Source organism: Marmota flaviventris, chromosome 8 (assembly GCF_047511675.1).
Source record: "Marmota flaviventris isolate mMarFla1 chromosome 8, mMarFla1.hap1, whole genome shotgun sequence".
Taxonomy (NCBI): domain Eukaryota; kingdom Metazoa; phylum Chordata; class Mammalia; order Rodentia; family Sciuridae; genus Marmota; species Marmota flaviventris.
The window spans coordinates 92490927-92514250 of record NC_092505.1 but is presented as its reverse complement, the minus strand read 5'-3'; the positions used below and the strand labels follow the sequence as shown (position 1 = coordinate 92514250).

General features: G+C 33.7%; 1 protein-coding gene across 6 annotated transcripts in view; it reads left to right on the top strand.

Annotated features, from left to right (window-relative positions):
- Nlgn1 (neuroligin 1) overlaps window positions 1–22074 on the top strand; it is a 668458-nt gene extending 646384 nt beyond the window's left edge. For 3 of the 6 annotated variants that reach the window (XM_071615837.1, XM_027942190.2, XM_027942197.2), the window contains 3 exons: window positions 15880–16065; window positions 19394–20183; window positions 21252–22074. In XM_071615837.1, coding sequence (XP_071471938.1) covers window positions 15880–16065; window positions 19394–20183; window positions 21252–22074 — 1799 coding nt within the window. Of the gene's footprint in view, window positions 1–15879; window positions 16093–19393; window positions 20184–21251 lie in introns of all 6 variants that reach the window. The other 3 variants (XM_071615836.1, XM_027942191.2, XM_027942192.2) reach the window with 1 other exon arrangement.
- Window positions 22075–23324: the final 1250 nt, after the last annotated feature.

Genomic DNA, 23324 nt, shown 5'->3' with positions numbered 1-23324 from the left:
ATGAAAGACAAATTTTCTATTGAGTTATGTTTAAAACTAGGGGAGTTTTCTTTCACTCCCTTTTTTTTTACTTAGTTATTTTTCTCTTCTCTGATTGTGCCTTTGTGTTGAAAGAAGGAGGCTGGTGTGTTTCATTGTCACAAATGGGTCACGCATTTGTTCCAGCGTGTGACCTCTGGAAAGGAGAAGATTATATTATCAAGGAATAGAAGGTTGGAGGCTGGAAGATTTGTTAAGGAAGAAAAACCTTAAGTGTTCAGAAGAGACAGAAGAGACGAGTTTAGAAGCATAGGAAAAGTCACCCTTTAGGTTGTTACAGTGGAGGAATATTTTGTTGCTAAAAAAGATCATACATAAAGTCATATTCATTATTAAAATATGAAAATTTTCAGGACAAAGCCCTCTGGTCTCACCCTGTGATTAATTCACAAAAAAACCTGACCTCAAACTCGTATCTACTAATCAAGCTATTATATAGATTCAAGGAAACATGGTGTGCAAAATACTTAGCCCAGTGCCTAGCACAGAATAAGTTTCTTAGTATATCACACAGGACAAATCATCATTATTATTAGTTGCTGTAAAAAAGCAGACATTAATAAAATTAAATAATTCATCTATATTTTGTGTTTTTTATATGTATGTATTACTGAACTATGAGGAAATGTTCATTAGGTGATTTGAAATCATCATGTCTACTCACAACAAACTTGGCAGCCACGATGCCAATAGGTAATGTAATTTTATGGGACCTCCGTGTAAAACATGACTGCGTGTGCATTAAATTTGGTTTTTGCCTGAATTCTATTTATTTGATTTGAATTAAAGAGTGGTTTTCGGGGGGTGGTTATAAAGAGTTATAAAGGAAAAAAATGTATCATTTAAGGAGTGAGAATCTGATGTAGAGAAAATTTAAAATGGCAAAGGAAATAAAGCAGAAGGATACTGGCATCACTGGATGCCTAGAGATAGACTCTGAGGTCTGGAAAAGAAAGAAACAAAAAACCTGCCTGAATCAAAGAAGCAGAGGATGAAAGAGGGAGAGAGGTTACTTTAGTGAAGCAGACTTGGAGCTGGGCCTTGGAGCCAAGTTTGAGAAGTTAACATTCTCTACTTCTGATCATTAATAATTCAAGAAGAACTATGGCCCAGCTCAGGAGAAGAAGCAGCTGTGACCTAGGATATATAGGTAATCAAATATTGATTACCCTTTCTATCCTTCGAGCCTTCCTTATTCCTCTGAGTAAGGTTTCTTTGGGCAGAATCTGACATGACATGCTGTTTTTAATAAGAAAAGGTTTTTGGTTTTTTTTTTTTTTTTTGAGTAAAGTATCACCATACTTACTATTGACGAGGCCTAACAGAAATTAAAAGTTTGCTTTGATGGTAACGTTTGCTCCTATACCTGGTACTGACCAACTTTTATCATGTGCTTTGGTAGTATCCATCTTGAATCACAGCAATACCAATCTGCTGAAATTTTTTTAAAAAGTGTATAAATATAGGAAACTGCCACATTTATAAACCCTAAAAATATTCACAGAAACAGTTAATGAGAAATGAGAACTTTTCAAATCCTGACTATTTAATATTGGACTGGTTAGCAATTTATAATATATCATGAATAGTTTTTCTTTGTAAGAAACGGTGGGTTGGCATTCCTCCAACATCCAAGGAGGGAAAAAAACCAACTAAACCTATTTACATGCAAATCTAAATCTGAGCACTTGACCAGGGTTTGTAGTGACCATCTCAGTGAACTACACTAACGCATAAGGCTACTTTATGCAATTTAAAAAGACACCTGCTGTAGGCCTCCTTCCTCAAGCCTGACACTCTCCTCAACCATGGGCTACCCTAGGGCAGCTTTGCAAAGTTTGTCAATTGCGATATGCCAGTAGGCTTTTTTCCTTAGGAAAAAACAATTAGGATACTGCATGATATTTCTTTTGACACAGACAACAGGTGGAAAAAACCTAAAAAGGACATTATTTTCTGTAGAATTGGTAACATTGTCTTTGTTATAATTAGCGGTATCTAAATAAATAGCAAATTAAACTGCTGCACTTGGCTCTGATCAACAAATATCCATCTACATTATTTATTTATACATTTATATAAGTGTTAGAACATAGTTAGTTCCCTACAATTCAGACACACACACACACAAAAAAAATTGGATTAGTTTTCCCGAAGAGTAGGAAAGTATTTGCCTTAAATATCCTGCCAGAGGAAACTGCCAGATGTGTTCCATCTTCTCCCTGCACAGAAGAAAAGGAAACTGGCTTAAGCTGCATAGATATTTCAGCTCTGGAAAGAATTTCCTAGCTGAGAGAATAATAAAATTAGTTTATAAAGGAATTTTTCTCAAGGTAAATAGAACCTTAAAGGCAAGATTAAGGATTTTATTGGCCCACATTTTCAAAACCAGTTTTTTTGTTTCCTTTAGAAATATAAGAATAATTTGTAGATAAGATCAGCATTTTAAACTGAAAGAAAAACTAATAAAGGTGTATAGAATAGGCCATGTACATTAATTTCTTGTTGTGACTTTTACTCAGAGAAAAGTATGTCTGTTTTTCCAGAAAAGTTAAAGGTGGATAAAAAGTGGCTGCAGGCAAGGTTAACAGAGCAGATAGTTTCAAATAAACTTTGGCCAGCCTGTTCCTGTAAGAAAACACCATTACACAGAAACAGTTAATTAGTAAAGCAAACATGATACTGAACATATACAGGGCAGTGAGTTTTTTGAGTAATGAAATCCAAAACCTATTTCTTTCCCTTTCTAAGAACTGGACTAAAAGAAAACTGGGATCCTAACCAGCTGTGTGACATCAGGTATATTGTATTCCTTCTCTGATCCTCTGTTTACTCCAGTTGTAAAGTTATATATCACACTGGGTACTTAAGTCCTTCCAGCCCTAATATTTTTTGTAGGAATTCCTTTCATTCTTTAAGACATCAGTGTTCTCAAGTTTTAGCATACATAGAAATCACCTGGGAATTTATTAACAATGCAAATTCCAGCCCAGGGATTCTGGGATTTGTCTAGAAACTTTGATTCATTAGATAAGGTCCAAAAAAGCTTTTTTACACACTCTTTCCGCGATGAGATCACAGGATGGCTAACGAATATAAATTAAAGAAAAACTGGAATAAAACCAAACTTCCTGGAGAACAGCAGACATGTCTTAATTAGATTTTGTTTATCACTAACTGGCAAAAAGTAGGTATGTAACGAATGTTGACATAATGAACCATGTGTTATTAAGATATTCTTTCAAATTCATTATATTAATTGATATTCATTATTATCGATTCTCTCAGGGAAAGAAGGGATATTTCTAATAGAAGGAAAATAGGTTAGGTTTCTAAGTAGGTATAAAATGATATGGAAGTGCTTTTTAACATTCACAAATTAAAAATCCTATCTTCTCTTCAACATAGCTCCCCTGCAATCCTCAGTGTAAGAGGAAAAAAAAAATGAAATGAATTCTGCACTTGTACTTTTTTTTTTTGATAAGTGGCATAATAACGGAATGCTCTTTTTATTCTGCAAAAAAGACCAACTCTTTACATTAAAGTGGCAGAAAATCAAACTGTCACTTCAACCCACAGCAGCTGTCTCTTGCACCACCTCTGCCAAATGTCACCCTTCTTCTCTGGGGTTTGATTCTGCTATTGGATCTGGGGGAGTATGCCTCGCTGCACAGCTTGTAACATCAGTCTCTGTGCCTTCAAGTCTCAGATTCCTTCTCATTTCACCTCATGTATATTAATACAGAGATTAGTTTCACTTTTTTCTTGAATAGCTAATCACTTGGCAGCCAACATCCAACTGTGGCATTACAGGTCAAATCAGCTGAAAAGGACAGTGACTTCAAGCTGGAAAATATAATGCTTAGTGAAAACTGCACCCGGGACAGGACCTCAGACTTGTCACCCGGACATGAAAGATTTATTTTCAATTACAAATCTGAACTTAATGTGAGGGCACCCTGGGGGAGATTCAGATCACTGCTTCTTCTAAATTGACCTTCTACTTGTTTCAATATTTCCTTCGCTATTGAATAGCATTCCATGACCCTCTGAGCTGAAGATCCATAATAGCTACAGTAGGAATTGCAGGGCTAGGAAAACTTCTGAAAAATTTCTCTAACTGAAGGCCAATTCACATGAATAATTTTCTCCTTGTGAGCCTTCACTGGTTAACACAGCAATAGATTCTGTGCTTCAGCCAAGGCTTCCAATGGATTGCAGGAGCCAATATCACCGTGTTACTTAAACTTGAGTAGAATCCAAAATTTATCCAAGTTTTCAATATTAGGTAGATTAATTGTTTAGAGTTAATTCAGAGCTGTCATCTATCCCTTCAGCACTAGTAAATGAGAGTCCCTGAGGCTAGTTGCTGGTGCTATTAACATTGGCCTCTAGAATTAGTGGTTTGCCTCAGGATATTTTGGGTCCCACTTCCGGTGCCTTTTTGTCCCCTAAGCAGCTGCCCTAAATGCACAACATATGGCCCAAATAGAGGGTTCATAAGCTTGTCTTTTAAGAAATACTAACTGAAATTTCTTAGGAAATGTTATTTTTAAAAATTATTTGTCATTTAAATTTTGGGGAAGTGAAAACTTGAATTAGCGTTTAAGTTTTATCACATCTGATTATGGGAAGTAGTTTAATATTATTTTGTTTACATTTTAATTTTTAATATTCTAATATGACAGTCTCTCTCTTTCTATATGAGTTTTCATATTATTTATAGTAGAATTTCTCACAGCGTTCTTGGTTTTCACCTTTGCAACTAACTATATGGTAACTGTAACCATGGACAGTTGTATTAGATGAAAATAAGCATCTCACTCCTTTGTTCAGTTTATCTTGTAGATATTTAGTTTTACCTTAGTGATTATGTCTATATAACACCAGGAATCGTGTTATATTTTTCTGATATTTGTAAATACAGGATAGTCGAATTATATACATATTTAGGCTGTGCATAAAATGAAATTATTAATTAATTATCTCTTGTTATACGTGTTTTTAATTTTTTTTCTGGAATCCAAAGTGCTTCAAAATGGTCACCTTTAACTCCACAAGCACTTACTGTACACTTACTATATGTGTATCACTGTGCTAATCTGGGGTTAGGGTTAAAAAAAAGTTGCAATTCAGTCCCTACACAAAAGACTCTCCAGTCTAAAGTAGATGTTTAAAAGGTGGAATAACTGCATTTCAAGTCCTCCTAACAATAACACTTAAAATGAACCTTAGGAACTGAGTAGAAGTTGAACCTTTAATCAGCCAAGAAATTAGAGGACTCTGCAGAGAAGACTGCAAAAGAGAGCAAGGAAGTGGTGAAATTCATCAGGCTACTTTTCCTTGCAAAGACTTTTAAGGGGCTCTCTGTGGTCATGCAGGGGAAAGTTTAAGAATCAGAATGTAGAATGACAATAAATATTATAACTTCTAGAATAAAATACAAATGTATGAGTCCATAGTCATACAAATGAATGAATGAGTGGGTGAACACAAATTGGGGAAAGGAGAAAATTAATAGCTGTTTCAGATAATATTCATCAATAGACATTAAAATAGGTATGTGAAAGTGATGGAAATCAGGATGTTCACATAGTCTCCATATATCTGTCTACTTTATACTTACTTATCCCCTGCAAAGGGAAAAAAAAATATAATTTTATAGTGGAGAAACCTGGCAAATTACCACCCTAACCAAATGGTCAATGGAGACATCAACATTATGTTCCTCATGTCCTGATTGATTGAGATAACACAACATTATTTCTCTGGCCATTTACCAAGAATTTTATAATTTGAATATAATCATGAAGAAATATCAAACACTAATTAAGGGACAGCCTATGCAATAGCTAACCTGTATTTCTTAAGAAAGTGTCAAAATCAAGAAATGAATACAGACCAACAAACGTAAAAGTTAATGAATACAAATAGAAAACTAAATTTAATATGTGATTTCATATTTGATGTAAGAGAGAAAGAGAAAGAAAGAAAGGAAGGAAGGAAGGAAGGATAGAAGAAAGGAAAAAAGAAAGTAGGATAATAAAATGTTATTAGTGGGAGATCCAGTTGAAGTATATATATGGTAGTTCTTTGTACTATTTTTGAAATATTTCTGTCATATTGAAAGTACTCAAAAATAAAAAGTTTTAAAGTCACAAAGTCAGATTAGCTTTTAATAGAGAAAGATGGAATAAAAGCAGCATTTTATGAATACCAGATTTTACATGTTAAACCTTAATGTAACTTTTATCATCTCAAAAATTCCTCAGATGTTACAAATAAATACATAAAATCATCTGATATTGTCAATATTCATATGAAGTCTGCTGAATTGTCTGGCATCCCTAGTCATTACTTAGAACTTAACTCCTATGCTTCCTTTTTTAATTTTTTGTGTCTTTGTCAAGGGTCAGCTAGTGTGAGACTGAAGAACACAGCACCCTTCCTACCCACTTAGGCCTCAGTTAAGTGCAATTGACTATTGCTGCCCATTTTAGCCCATTTTATAATGGTCAGATTACTAAAATTCTCTCTCTCTCTCTCTCTCTCTCTCTCTCTCTCTCTCTCTCTCTCTCTCTCTCTCGTCTTTCCTACTCTTTCTTTCTCTTACAACCCCAAAATGTGTTATGAACAAGTGTTAGTAATTTTGTTAGCTATTTTTAACATAATGATTTATCAGCAAATGAAGACATGAGGCTTTATACTTCACCATCATCAGAGTATCTTGGCTTGCAAAATTGTTATCTTTGCAATACATGCCAATTCATCTCGTTTGATTTGAATTCTAAGGAGCTACCCACAGCGAATACAAATATGTTTCCTACTCTAAATAGGATAGCTTAAATTTGTTTACATTATAACCAATACCTTTACTACCTAAGGAGCAACCTGTGTGTTTTGAAATGCCTTCCTTGCTATTCCCTGCACAACAATTTTAAAACCTCCATGATAAATTTAACTCTGTTGTCCAGGTTACAAGTGTTTAACTTTGTAAACCTTTAAAAATGTATTTTCTTTTTCTTCTTTTGAATGTTAGATTTATTATCAATAAGAATAGTTTATTTTATTTAAAAGAAATAAGGGGTCATGAGTAAAATATTAGTTGATTAGAGCCAAAGTATTCCTTTCATATATATATATTAAACCCTCTTGCATGCAACAATCATCTTCTCTTTTAATAATGATGATTCTGTAGGGCAGGTAGTGTTATTAATATTTTTATTAGGAAATCAAGGCTCAGAGGGACTGACCAACTTGCTCTTACCCACTCAAGTTGTCCTAAACTATTCTTTTCACAATACTGACTATTGGGGAAATTTAAAATGTCTGTCACCCTCTATGTACTTAGGCCAAAATTCTGAGCTAGCCAACAGGTCCCTGTGTCTGTCCTCTTCTTAGACAGTCCCCACCCAGGACTGTGCTGTTTTTCTCCCTTTAGGACAGTTACCACCCATTTTTTTTGTCTTAGAGTTCTTTCCCCTAAGGACTAGCTACAGAGACAGTTGTTTCCTAAATTCCTACTTTACTGTTGCCAACAAAGAAAGACATAGAGACGTCTTTCATTTGTAGTGTGTAAACATTTATTTCCATGTGGTGACAGAGAATTATATTAATGGCTTCCTTCACTCAGCAAACACACATAAAATGGCCATTTGGGGACAAGTTTAATGAGTAAAGTTATTAATCCAGAAAAAAATAGAGAATATAAAAAAATATATAAATGCACATTACAACCACACACACACATATTACAATAGGAACAAAAAGTAAACATTAGACAGAGATTTACAAAATTCACATCGTCCTTATTGTTTCTGAAGCCACAAAGCACAGTCTTTAGGTACCTAATTCCTAAAGACCATTCTTCCATGGCAGCCATTGTGTCCCTTAATGACATGCTTTGAAGTAAATTCTGCATTTAAATCCCTGAACACATCCTTATATAATCAAAACAGTCCGAAATAAACAATTTATTTTTACTTGATAGCCCTTTTAGAATATAAATTTTCCTTTCACTTCTTTGCCAGCTAAATAGTTCAAAATACACAGGAATTTCACCAGATTTTGTACTGGGGTTGTTATTCAGGTTCAAATAGACAAGAATTGCATTATAGTCTAACTCAGTAAACTTTGGATGAGCTTCTGTTGGCATATAGACCAAGAGTATGAAACACTGACAACCTTAAATTACGGTTGAGAATAGGGGCAATAGTGGTGGGAACTGTGGTTATGAGTTATTTTTGCCCCCAGTATCTTCTGCCATTTTTGAAAGGAAAACAAGGTACATGATTAAGAGCTAAGTAAATCATGATTTTTTTTCTCTATGTCACCATCTATATTCAAAAGAAATCTGGTTGAAATCAATTTTCAATCTTTTTGGATGAAGGAGTCACAAAATGTTGATTGAGACAGATCAATCTGACCTGCTTATCTTGAAAAGGGTGACACTTGAGAATTTGTGGACTGAAAATAACAACAAAAATCTACAGGTGTTTTCTGTCCTTACATCTGTTAGCAGTTCCTCTCTTTTTCCACAGCATATGCCTCCATGTCCAGCTGTCAGTAATCAGAAGCCTTGGCCAGTAACTCAGTTTGTTCTTCCCAAAGATGAGTCATTAGAGAGCAAATTATCTCTCACAAAAAAATAATGAAGAAATAAAGTCAACAAAATACTGAATTTTGGAAATACCACGTTATAAGACAATGATATCAGTCTTATTTCCAAACGAGTTTCTTTCCCCAACAGATTCATACAAAAAGGAAATTATTTTAATTTTGTCTTTCATTGCTTTCTAAGAAAAAAATTAGATACTTGCTTTCAAGGGAACACAATAAGCAGGAAGCAAGTTGTAGATGATGGGTAATTAAGTAGTACCATGGGTGTTTTTGTTTTCTAAAAGGACCCTGACTTTTCCCATTGGGGGAATGTGATTTTTATAGTTACAAATTAAATTTATCATCCTAACCCTTTTAAATACAGTCTAATTCACGAAGTACTAAGTTCATTATTATTAATTATTTTTACATTGTTTTACAAAAGGTCTCTAATACTTTTTAATCTTACACCATTTAACTATACCCATTATTACTAAATTATCCTTCCATTTCCTTTGTCATCAGTCATCACACTTGTATTTTTTGTTGCTATGATTTTGACCACTTTAGATATTTTATATCAGTAGAATTAAACAATATCCACCCTTTGGTGACCAGCTTATTTCACTTAGCATAATATCTCTGAATTTTATCCACACTGTACCATGTGACAAGATATCCTTAAGGCTGCATGATATCCTATAATATGCACATTTTCATTATCTACATTTTCTTTATCAGTTCATATCTGTGGACATTGGGTCATTTCTACCTCTGGGTTATTGTGAATATCACAGTGATCATCATGGGTTTGCAACATGATCCTCCTTTGAATTCTTCTGAATATATATCCTGAGGCCATTGCTAGAGCATATGGTAATTCCATTTTTAAATTTTTTGAGGAAACTCTATACTCTTTTCTATAATAGATATGCTGTTTTACATTTCTACCAACATAAGATTCCAAATGCTTTGCATCCTTGCCAAAAGCTTATTGTCTTGTTCTCATTTGGTTATGACCATCTTGATGAGTGTGTGGTGCTGTCTCATAGTGGTTTTGATTTACTTTTTTTTAATATTAGTGACGTTGAACATCTTTTCATGCACTTATTGACTATTTCTATATTTTATTTGGAGAAATCTTTACTGCAGGTACTTGTATGAAGATATGAATGACTCCACTTTGTGTACAACCAGAGAAATGAAAAATTGTGCTCCATTTGTGTACTGTGAATTGAAATCCATCCTGCTGTCACGCATAACAAATTAGAAGAAATAAATTAACTAAAAAAAAGTCTATTTAATTTTTAGCATGTTTTTAAATTAGTTTATTTGTAGAATCTTTTCTTTTTATTTATTTAGTTATAATATTAATACCTTATCAGTTATGTGACTTAACAGTTTTTTCCCTTCATTCCATGGATTGATTTTTCAGTCTTTTGATTCTTTCCTTTGATATGCAGAAGTTTTTAAGTTTGATGGAGTCAATCTGCTTATTTTTTATTTTGTTGCCTGAGCATTGGTATAACCCCCCAAAAAATCATCACCAAATTCAATAACCTGAAGTCTTCTCTGAATTATTCTAAAAGTTTAGTTATTTCAGGTCTTACATTTAGACCTTTAATCCATTTTGGGTTTTTTTAATATATAATGGAAAGTAAGGTTCCAAACTCATTCTTTTACCATGTATATATCCATTTTTTCCTCAAATCATATGTTAGTGAGATTACTTTTCCCCATGGTGGAGTCTTGGCACTATTGTTGGCACCATTTAGCCATATATGCCCAGGTTGGTGACTTTTAAAACAGGTTTTGAACAGTATCGCCTCAAAGAGAAATAAATTTAAATTATTTAATCATGACTTCCCATGAAGATTTTCATAGAGCTGCATCCCTCTACTAGAATAGAATATTTTTTCAAAAGTGAGTGTGGTGAGCATAAAAGATAGACTTGTTTGTTGGCATTCTTGAGGTCAAATGACTAATTAGAAAGATTTCATGGGTTTTGAAAGAAAAGACCTAGAATAAGTCAGGGGTATGTGATTTAAAACAGAAATAGACAAGAGTGCAGGGAAACTGATTAGACCTGGCAACTGAGCAGATAGCAAGAGTTAGAACATGGGATTTCCAGTTGTATTTTTAATTGGAATCACTTGAGAATTTAATTCTACAGTTTAAAATCCAGTTATATTTACAAGGGAAAATCTATACTTAGTTCTTTTTTCAATTCATATATTCAGGACCCTGGAAGTATGCCTCACTGTCATTCAAAGAGTCATGTCTGCAAGGCTGATTCCTTAATGGTCTCTATTTGAAGGTCTTATCATTTTGATTCAAAGAGTCAATCACATCATCTATAACCAGGCAACAGCATGAATAAACACTAACAATTTCCTTCTACTTCTTTATAGTCTGATACACAATACAGACTCTAAGGTTATTATATAACATTTAATATTTCCAGAAATGAACCATTATACAGTAGATATTTGAAGATGGTCCCTACCCCACACCCCCCAAAAAGCAAAACACACATCTACAGTATAGAATCACTGACATCTTAAATCTCTGTCATTCTATATGTTGTCTAAAATGTAAGCAGTGGTCTGGGGTGGTGGCTCAGTGATAAAGCGCTTGCCTAGCATGTGTGAGATACTGGGTTTGATTCTCAGAACCACATATAAAAATAAATAAAATAAAGGTCCATTGACAACTAAAAGAATATTTTTAAAAAAAAATTATGAAATGTAAGCGGTCTGTTTTTCCTGGTCCAAGGTTCCTCCTGAGGTACTTTTTGTCATTGTTTTTTTAGTAAGACTCACCCAATTTTTCTGTTTTAACATTTGGAATAGATTGTACATTGTTGTGTTGTTAGAAACCTAAGTACTGATTGGATCAATGAATAAGCTTCAAGGCTACTGCCTGACAACCAAACTTAGCTTCTCCACTATTCCTTAGGACCTGCTTACCAGAGACTCATGTGAGTTCAGTATATATCAGTAGGCCAAGCCAATATCTCTGTCACAGTAATTTTCTGCTTTTATTTATTTTTCCCTTGCCCAATTTATTTTAGGCCTGATCTGAGTTTTCCATTCCAAAGACCTGTGGAGCTATGCTCAATTTTCTGGTTTCTCCTTAACTATGGAAAAGCAATCATAGTTGCCAGATCAGGTAAACTATGATTTAAAACTCAGCTTTCTCAGTAGATTTACTCAGATCAGTGGAATTAGTTGTTCCATGTAGGAACAACAATTGGAAGTGTTTTTCAATAGAACTAATTTTTAGGCAGGAAGTATGATATTAAATAAATTTTATTTGAACAAATAGTTGAATGATGATTGTAGTGGATTCATGAAATAGTGAAGTAGTTCTCAGTAAAATGGCAATAATGAATTTTTAGGTTAACCATCAATTTGAGAGTACTAATGTTTTTAAATATTTTGTAGTCGAAAGTCAAGTAAATTAAATAGTTGATTTTCCCTGGAACATTCTGCTGCTTCTTCCTGAAAAAGGAAAAGCTTATTCATTTTTGTAGTCACTATTGTTCTATCTTATGAAAATAATAATATGCCATATTATTATGAATGTGTAACAAAATTAATCACACAGTCTAGAAGCTTACAAATGAAGGCCAGATAAAGTTTGTGACTTTCTGTTATGACTTGTTTAAATGACATTAAGGAAAAATCTTTCTTCTCCAAATGTTCATGAAGGTAAATGGCATTTTCAGGTTTTACAAAATTGGGTTCCTCATGGTTGGAATGTAGTTGAATAATTCAGTATAAATTTCCAAATAGAGTGATCTGAAATTATTCTGCTGTTAAGAATGTAGCAACTAAGTCAATTAAAAATTGGATGAATACTTCACTGGATAGCAAGATATAAATAATGCACATCTCTTGGGTAATTAGCAAACTGTGTCTCCTTTGAAGCAGTAACTTATTTAACTTTCCTCATATCGTGGGCCTAGCTGAGCCACAGGATGTATTTGAATGCAGCATAGGAATCAAGGAATTCATGGAAGCATGTATGGCTCTTCCAGGTCTGAAGAGATGATCTGATTGGTTGACTGGACTTAATAATGACAGTAACTATTACTTCTCCATAATATAAAACCTAAAGTTGTTCTCCATATGCACTGTAATGATCATTTGGCTTCATATAGACTAGATAGATGACAGATGAATGAATAAATAGAAGGATACTTCTGTATACCTATGAAATAGAATTAAGAGTGAGGGTAATTCAGTATTGAAGATCAAAAATGGAGCTTGAGGAGTAATCCTGGACATTTCTAAGACATAACTAAGACATAACTTTTATCAGAGGACTTACTCCATCAACTTCCATACTTTAAATTAATAGTATAATTTGGGAATCAAATTGGTGTGTTTAAAACTTTTCCTGGAAGATGCTACAACATTCTTTTAATTATGTATAAAGCAGAAGTTTTTTTTCAGAGACTTGATATATTTTAAAACTATTGTTATATAAATATAAAATTAGTTGGCCAATACACCTGAGTGGTGAAAATGGTACAACCAAAAGTAAAATTATATGGGGGCGGGGCAGGGGGGGCACATACAGTTACTTAATGGTAGAATTTACTGTGCTTCTCTACATGCTATACATTGAATAATGGTTATTTTAGTAGTAAGTTTTTTTTTTAATTTTTTATTGTTGGTTGTTCAAAACATTACATAGTTCTTGACATATCATATTTCACACTTTGATTCAAGTGGGTTATGAACTCCCATTTTTACCCCGTATACAGATTGCAGAATCATATCAGTTACACATCCATTGATTTACATGTTGCCATACTAGTGTCTGTTGTATTCTGCTGCCTTTCCTATCCTCTACTATCCCCCCTCCCCTCCCCTCCCCTCCCCTCTTCTCTCTCTACCCCCTCTACTGTCATTCATTTCTCCCCCTTGTATTATTTTTCCCTTTCCCCTCACTTCCTCTTGTATGTAATTTTGTATAACCCTGAGGGTCTCCTTCCCTTTCCATGCAATTTCCCTTAGTAGTAAGTTTTTTTGTATGGATGTAAAGACTCATTTGAAAATAAATAATGTTATTCAATATTATTTTAAGAGGAATTAAATTCAAATCCTCTTTTTATGCTTGAGTGGCTTAAGCTATATTCAGGAATCAAATTTTTAACTGAATGTTGTGATACAGAATTTATAGGTAATAAACTACCTGTAGTACTGTCTTCTTCTCTTCTCTTCTCTCTCTCTCTCTCTCTCTCTCTCTCTCTATATATATATATATATATATATATATATATCCATCCTTTATTCTTTCAGAGTCCTTTTAACTAATTATTAGTAATCTTTCTATAATATTGTTTTCCAGGTTTATGCCATCAGTCTATCTTTATAGATTAAAACATTCATAACTTAATTCTTTAGGAATGAAATGATTCTGTCTTATACCAAAGTTCATTTAATAGCTAGGAAAGATAAAGGAATCCCTGCTATGATTTAGTTCTGAATTTTATTATGCCATAATTGAGTATTTGACAATGCTTCAATGTAAGAAGAAACCATGAAAATTTCCTTAAATTATTATGCAAATTAAATTACAGGTAATGGGCATGAGCAGGAAGAAATGTTTATTCAAAATATATTTGGAAAATGTTATCCTCAAACTTAACAATAATTAATATTTCCAGGACCACATACACATATGTGCACATGTGCTCATAGAGTGAACTAGAGATAGAATTTATGTTTTTTACATTTTTTTGATCTTGTAGGAAAAGGGCTAACCACTTTCAATTCTTTACCCTTATTAAAGTTATTTGGGAGGACTGATCTTCCCCCACCCTACAATAATCCTAAAGAATTTCTCATCCACACATTCATTTTGCTTATGAATTTACTTATTCAACTGATAGGTACTAATGTCATAGTATGACTTTCAGAAATACAATTATTGCATCACTTATTTTATAAAATGAAGTATATTTTAAATTGAAAACCATTAGTTTTTATTTAAACATTGAATCATTGTGTAGTTTCTACTGTATTTACAATATCAGATAGAAGTAATTTTAAATTAGTTCTATAAACTTGTTGAGATTTGAAATTATATTCTTGAGTATTATTAATCAATTTACATGTAATATGACCCTATATATTTTCTATATGATATGAATAGTCCATAAAATGTAATACTGTATGAACCACATTCTACTTTTCTGATTTATTAAAATTGCGGTATTATGATAGAGAACAAATGTATGTTTTACAAGTTGTAATACATTACCAAAAATTCATTTTGCACAAAAAATGAATATGGCTAAAGTGGTACTAAAGTAATATCTTTGACTCCTCCTCCACAACCTCCCAAATAACTCAGCTCTTAACTGCCACAATTTTTTGTATTCATTTCCTTTCTCAATCTCTATCGCCCTTGTCAGTTCAGATCTGTTTAATCTTTCCCCAATCTTTATTCTTTGTATTCTTCAATCTATGTTCCTCCTCATTATCATCTTAGCTTTAAACTAGAGCTTTGAACAACCCAGAAATGATCTGAATCTGAACTTTTCAAAAACTTTAGTTATTTACACTGTTAGCTAATTGAGCAACAATCCTCAGCTTGGTGTTTAAAGGTATTCCAAAATATGGTCTCAAATTATCTCTAGCACAATGATTCTTTCTTAATCATGGGCCAAAATTGATTTTAAAAAAATGTTCAAATGGATGCATGCAAAGAATTGTATATAATTTAACAGAATTTCTAAAACTTCTCCCACAGGGCTTGGAAAATGTCTTTTCTCTACAGCCATACTTACTTTCTGCTACACATATTTTAAATTCTGTCCCGGAGAAACCATAAGCAACTTGAGGACTGACATGGTGTTTCATGCAGTTAATTTTCGCATATTCTCATAGTACTTCCCAAATGTCTCCATCAGACAACTTGACCTTTGGAATTTTTCCATTGTGTTCTTCTGGAAATGCTTTTATTTCCTTTATCTAACCTTTTGACCTGTTACCTGGATAACTTGGGAAGCCTTTGAGGAAGATAAACATCATGTTTCAGGTTTTCATCACTACTATTCTTCCTAAGATAAATTATTTTTTCTGGTGGGAAATAATTTTTACTAAAAACCTTGGTCGATGCTCACATTGATGAATGCAGGCTTCATTTGCATTTAAATGTGATGTCTGTTGAGTTTATGTCAACTAAACAAATGTTCTAAGGTGTATTTCAATTTCTATTTTCCAGGTTTCTTGAGTACAGGGGATCAGGCCGCAAAAGGAAACTATGGACTTCTTGATCTCATACAGGCTTTAAGATGGACTAGTGAGAATATTGGATTCTTTGGTGGTGACCCCTTGAGAATCACTGTTTTTGGATCAGGCGCTGGGGGTTCATGTGTCAATCTGCTGACTTTATCCCATTATTCTGAAGGTAACCGTTGGAGCAATTCAACCAAAGGTATTATGCAGGTTGCAAATTTTGACAATTTTGGTGTCTGCATGCCACCACCATCAGTAATATGTGATACTTTGTATATACTTCTCTGTTCAAACTGAGTGTGAGGTTGAATTCAATAACTGTTTAAAACTATGTTTCTTCAGCTTTCTATGCATGTTTAAATTTTTGTCAAACTCTTCTTTGTCTCTTGTGGAGCTTGGTAAGGATGCCCTTTCAAGCACACTACAGATTAGCTGGTATTGTAGTTATTTTCTTTTCTTCAAAGGATGATTTGGGGGAAAATCAGGCAAAGACATTAGCAGTTTTGTCCTCTTTGTTTATTCAGTAATCAAAATCAAATAAGATTTTTTTTTTTATTTAGCACAGGGATTGTATATAATCTATTTTCAAGACAATAGACATTTTAAGCCCTTTAGTAGTTTGAAACTAATGGAGCAGTCATAAACTAGTTTGTCTGGAATCATAAGATTTCACTTGTTGTCTGAGAAGAGAATGGATATTTGATTATTTTGCATGCATGATCCAAAATTGTCAAAGCATCAAGGTCACTAGTTGAGTTTTTGGTTAAAAAATAAAATACATTTGATTTTGTGACTTTTTCTATTTTCAACTCCAAAAGTGTTTTTCCCCTAAAGCTTGGCAAAGGAGCTTGGAGCACTAAAGCTGCTTAAAACTATGGAATATTTTTGTTTACATTTTAGCTTTGACATCCTTTTTCCAAAGTGCCTGTTCAAGGCTCTTCATGTTGTTCTTTATGAGCTCCATTTTACCATGTGATAAGGAACCCATTCTACCAACATAATTAATTTAAAACTTGAAAGACCAATAAAGAACAGAAAAGATTTGTGAAGAAGTCTGGAAAGTAAATATTTTTCTCCATTATTTATGTATAATAGGAAAATAGAGAATATGCATCAACACAGCCCAATTTTTATTTTATGTTTCTTAATTCTCATTTTATATATATGGAAAACCTAAGTATATATTATCAAGCAAAATTTATGAAGCATCTTATTTTGTGAAACTTTTATGGTTGAGCATCATGCATAGAATATTTGTTTTAGTTATCAAAGATACATTAAGGTGGAATTCTAAAAGAAAAACCAATTATTGAGTGTATAGAGAGAATTTTGCTTTATTTAATTTATTAACATATTTTATATTGCATCTCATTTATATTAGTAAGATTCTGATTTGAGATGACAAAATTATATAGCTGAGAATACTTTCAAATGCATAGAGATTTTGCTTTGAAATGAAATGGCTTATTTTGAAATAACAGATTTTGGATTTTTAATTAAAAAGATTAGATTGTTCTAGCGATAGCACCTTATTTGTGCCAATATTTAGGCAAGTTAGCATACATTACTGATATCACTGGAATAGACTTCTTGGGCTCATTTTAACAAAAATGGGTACCAAAGCTAGTTTTAGCTTATCAAACTAGCATTGGATAAAAAAAAGTTAGTTTATCAATCAACATCGCTATTCAACAATTGGCAGTGAGGAGAACACTGGCAAATGGTTCTGCAAATAGTAGAAAATATAACCTTTCATCATACCATTCAAGGGAAGCTCTGGCCAGAGACAGAGATAGGTTTGTTTTTAAACCCATCTCCAGGATGTGCTGTCAGACTTGACCAAGACAGGCTCAAATCTCTTGAAATAATCCAAAAGATTCTGCCTCCAATGTAATCACTGGCTTCAAAGTCTGTAAACTCCATAAAGGGCTGCAGCAGTGTGCAGGCTGTGACCCCAGGAGTGAGCTACATCTCCAGTACATTCAACAAGCACTGTCAATAGTGATAAAATAAATGGTCTTTCCCAAGACCTTCTAACTGGGGTATTTCAGGCAATATTTAACATGATGTGCATTTTTCACTAAATCTTTTTGGGGCATAGTTAGTTAACATCACTAAGTCCTGGAAATTCAAAGTATATCATCAAAGTCACTAGGTTTATATTAATTGTAAAAATTTTTAATTCATAAAGTATTTCTTCAAGCAAATTTTGACAGCAGCTTATATGTCTTTAAAATTTTTGGTATTTGTATTGTTTATTCTAGTACACCTTGTTTTATCAAAGTAAAAATATGTTTCCAAAGAGTCAGAAAGTAAAATTGTTTAACTTTTTAAAAATGTTTAGAACTATCTAGGAACACATTATAGACATTTTTAATATATATGGATGTTTGGAAAAAACTTTACTTCTAATTTAGCAGTTGTAAAAGAAGTTACTGTAAAAGGAGTTATTTTCTCATTAACATGTATGAATAATTAAGCATATTGTTAAATAACTGAACTACAAAGCTGCATCTGGAATTGATAATAAATGTAAAAATTTAAAAGAAAATAGACAAATTATAGTTTAAAACAAGAATGTCATTATAAAGTACCCTATTAAGTAGATTAGGGTAAATGCATTTGTAAATTTGAATGACATGCAGCTCTTATCAAGCTACCTATGGGGCCATAATTTACAATTCTTAAACACAATTAAGTAAAAAGCAGTGGACCATGTATGTTTCACGTTTTCTGATAGATTAATGCAAGGTACATTCAACAATGGAAGATGTTAAATCACCCACCCCAACTGGATTTTCTGCTCATGATTTTTTCTTTAACTTAGTGAAGACACTTCAAATGTTATGTCTTCTCTGAAAGAAAATATTCAGCTTACAATGTCTGACATGAAGATCTGGAATGAGTATGTCAAAAGTGATACTTTGTTTTGTGTGACTTTAAGGCCATCCCCAGGGTATTAACAAATTCCCAACCCCAGTAGTTTTATGAGACTACACGTCTTTTTCAAAATAAAGCTAGTGTAATCAACACACAGAGTTATTTTGAGAGAAGAAAGATAAAATCAATTTGGAGAAAATATCCCAAATAAACAATACAGTCTGATGGTGAGTCAAAAGAGAGAGGATTGGCCCCCTCTGGTTGGTGTTGACTGTGTTTACATGCTCCTAGAAGATAATATTTGGGGCTTTTTTCCTGTAGTATTTACAACTTATCCTCTTCTCTTTGCTTACTGCCTCTTTGAGACTGCAAAACTTTAGAACTATAATCCCTATAACAGGTGTCACTTAAAGCCCAAGACTTAATTACGTCTCTGATTCATTATACCTTGGGGATGACTTTATGTACCTTCTCTATTAGGCCAAATGTCTCTCTCTGTTTCTTGATATGTATCTGGGTTTTTATATACATGTCTCAGAGATCAGATGTTATTATTATTATTTTTTTTGCCACAATGTTCTTCAAAGGTTACCTGAAACTCTTTGTTGATTTTCCCATAGGACTTTTTCAACGAGCAATAGCTCAAAGTGGAACAGCCCTTTCCAGCTGGGCTGTTAGTTTCCAACCTGCAAAATATGCTAGAATGTTGGCCACAAAAGTTGGTTGCAATGTTTCAGATACAGTAGAGTTAGTGGAATGCCTCCAGAAGAAGCCTTACAAAGAACTTGTTGATCAAGATATTCAGCCTGCCAGATACCACATAGCCTTTGGACCTGTGATCGATGGTGATGTCATACCAGACGACCCCCAGATATTGATGGAGCAAGGAGAGTTTCTCAACTATGACATAATGTTAGGAGTTAACCAAGGGGAAGGGTTAAAATTTGTTGAAAATATAGTAGATAGTGATGATGGTATATCAGCTAGTGACTTTGACTTTGCTGTTTCCAATTTTGTTGATAATTTATACGGCTATCCTGAAGGCAAAGATGTTTTGAGAGAAACCATTAAATTCATGTACACTGACTGGGCTGATCGGCATAACCCTGAAACCAGAAGGAAGACACTTTTGGCATTATTTACTGACCATCAGTGGGTGGCACCAGCTGTAGCCACAGCAGATCTTCACTCAAACTTTGGTTCACCTACATACTTCTACGCCTTTTACCATCATTGCCAAACAGATCAGGTTCCAGCTTGGGCTGATGCAGCCCATGGAGATGAGGTTCCCTATGTATTGGGAATCCCCATGATTGGTCCCACAGAGTTATTTCCTTGTAATTTCTCCAAAAATGATGTGATGCTGAGTGCTGTCGTAATGACATACTGGACAAACTTTGCCAAAACTGGGTATGTACTTAAGGAGTGACGTTTACTAGAATTTTAGTAGAAAATATCCCTTTAAATATTTTTAAAAGCAATACATATTTTGTGCCCAAATAATTTAACAAGTTGATAGCAGCAATATAGCAATTTCTTTTTGTTAAAAATTAATTCTATATTATAATGTTTCAAAAAGTCATTACTATTTTAGTTTTGTTTTTTAAAAGTTTATTGAGAAAGGCTTATGTCTCTATTACATTGCTGAAAAATCGTTTATGTTTTTGTTTTTTTGTATTACACAGAACTTATTTTTGTTGCTATTTAGTAGTACAAAATATTATTTCATAGTTTTTCCAGTTCATAATACTGTGCGCTATTTAATCTTTCTAAGAACCGTCTGAGACAAAGTCAGATACTATTAATCCTATTTTACACAGAAGGGTCCTGAGGTTCTGAGAGTCTCTTATAGATATTCGTAGTATTTCTGATATGTAGCAGCACCATGACTCAACTATTTATCTGCCAGTCCCAAACCTCAAGTCCTTCCTTTCTATTTTTCCATGCCATTTCTATATAGATTTCCTATAAGATAACTCATATGTATATAAATATTTAAATAATTTTTAAAAATCTTGGAATAGCTGAATGTGGAGGAACATACCTGCAATCCCAGCTGGCTCTGAAGACCAAGGCAGGAGGATTGCAAATTTAAAGCCAGCCTCAACAACTTAGCAAGACCCTGTCACAAAATTTAAAAAAAAAAAAAAGAGGCTGAGATATGGCTCAGTGGTTGAGTGCCCCTGGGTTCAATCCCTGGTACCAAAAATAGATAGATAGATAGATAAATCTTGGAATAGATAGCAGCCTGTTTCTAGTGGACACAGAGGGCAAGAATGTGAGACCTCTTATTTTGTATTTTCAGCCATCTAGTAATCTGCCTCTTATATGAGATTTAAATTTCTAAATTGACCCAAGTTAATGTTAAAACATAATCTAAAGCCTTGTTGTGTTACCTCTTCACTTGACATTAAACTAGTGATATTTTGACTATGGACAAAACAATCTTGTTCTCATAAATTCTTTTTTCTTTCTTAGTGACCCCAATCAACCAGTCCCTCAAGACACAAAATTCATCCATACCAAACCCAACCGCTTTGAAGAAGTAGCATGGACCAGATATTCCCAGAAAGACCAACTTTATCTCCATATTGGATTAAAACCAAGAGTTAAAGAGCATTACAGGGCCAATAAGGTGAACCTCTGGTTGGAGCTGGTACCTCATCTGCATAATCTCAATGACATTTCTCAGTATACCTCGACAACAACTAAAGTGCCATCAACTGACATCACTCTCAGACCCACGAGAAAAAATTCTGTACCTGTCACATCAGCCTTTCCCACTGCCAAGCAGGATGATCCCAAACAACAGCCAAGTCCATTTTCAGTGGATCAAAGGGACTACTCAACAGAGCTGAGCGTCACTATTGCAGTCGGAGCATCACTGTTGTTTCTGAACATCTTGGCCTTTGCAGCCCTGTACTACAAAAAGGATAAGAGGAGACACGATGTCCACAGGAGGTGCAGCCCTCAGCGTACTACCACCAACGATCTGACCCATGCACAAGAAGAGGAAATCATGTCCCTCCAAATGAAGCACACTGATTTGGATCATGAATGTGAGTCCATCCATCCACATGAGGTGGTTCTTCGGACCGCCTGCCCCCCAGATTACACACTAGCTATGAGAAGGTCACCTGATGATGTTCCCTTAATGACACCCAACACCATTACAATGATTCCCAACACTATACCAGGAATTCAACCCTTACACACATTCAATACATTTACTGGAGGACAGAACAATACTCTGCCCCATCCCCATCCCCACCCCCATTCACATTCAACAACCAGGGTATAGCCAGATAAGAGAAACAAACTATTTTTTTTTTGATGGATTGCAGTAAAACAAAATTACTGAAGATTCCTTGGCTTTCAACCTACAAGACTCTCACTATTTAAATAAGGAGGAATATTATGTGAATATACATATCAAGAACTTTGGGGGTTTTGAAAAAAATGAATTGTATAAATATATATATATACACAAATCAACTCTAAAAACAAATTTCAATTGCTTGAAGCAATTGTTCTGAATGATACTTTTTCATTCATATTCAAGAATTAATTTTTTGAAGATTTAAGTTGCATAATGGAATTAGGCATGTGGAACACCGAACAGGAAAGAACTATGTCCGAAATATAAAAAAAAAAATTTAAAAACAACTATGAATATGCACAAGGGACACACCAATGGAATGTCAGATAATTTTCACCAGTTTTTATTTGGAGCTGTTTTATTGTGTAAACCATATTTACATATTTGGATAAGTACACAAAGCACCAATGCTGTTAATGGCCTTAGCGGAGGCTCATGCTGAAATTTGCCAGTAAAACAAAGGAGTTTAAAGACTGGCAGGTACAACATTATCACATAAGTGCTGTCAGTATAAAGTTGTGGGGATAAAGGAAACTGGATATTTTTAGCACGATGTGCATGATAATTTATATGCTTGGTGGCTGTGCTGCTGATTAAGCCGTAATTAAAATTCTTCTCATCCCATTGGAGTTTTTAATACAAGCTTCCTCCATCAATTGGCAGAACCTAAAGAAGATTTTAAGGGGCAAAAGTAATTACAGTAAAATAATTCACAGTAGCTTCAATAATAGAAGGAATTAGCTAATAAAGGTATTCGAAGAAATATAGGTATAGTGGTGAATACTCGCTGATATGAATCCCAGAAAAAAAAATTTCCTGAGTTTTTAATGTTCTTTTCATTCCCATCTAAATAATTTATAGAAATATAACCCTAATTGGACATGTGTTACTGGCTCTATAATTTGCTGTGTTTTTTTTTGTTATTCTGTAGTTTGTTCCTTTTGGTAAGGTGAAGTGTGTCCAAAGAGTTGTTTGAAACAGTCTTTTATGATATGAAGATGCCCCAATATTACCACTCTGATGACAGTTCTCAGTTAATTGATTTACTCATGTTGCATGGCAAAATGTTTACCAATAATAATTCAATATAAAGTTATGTCCCTCTTCACATCACTTATCTTTCTCACTGAGGTTCATTCACTGGAATTTACTCACGCAATCTCAGTAGAGTG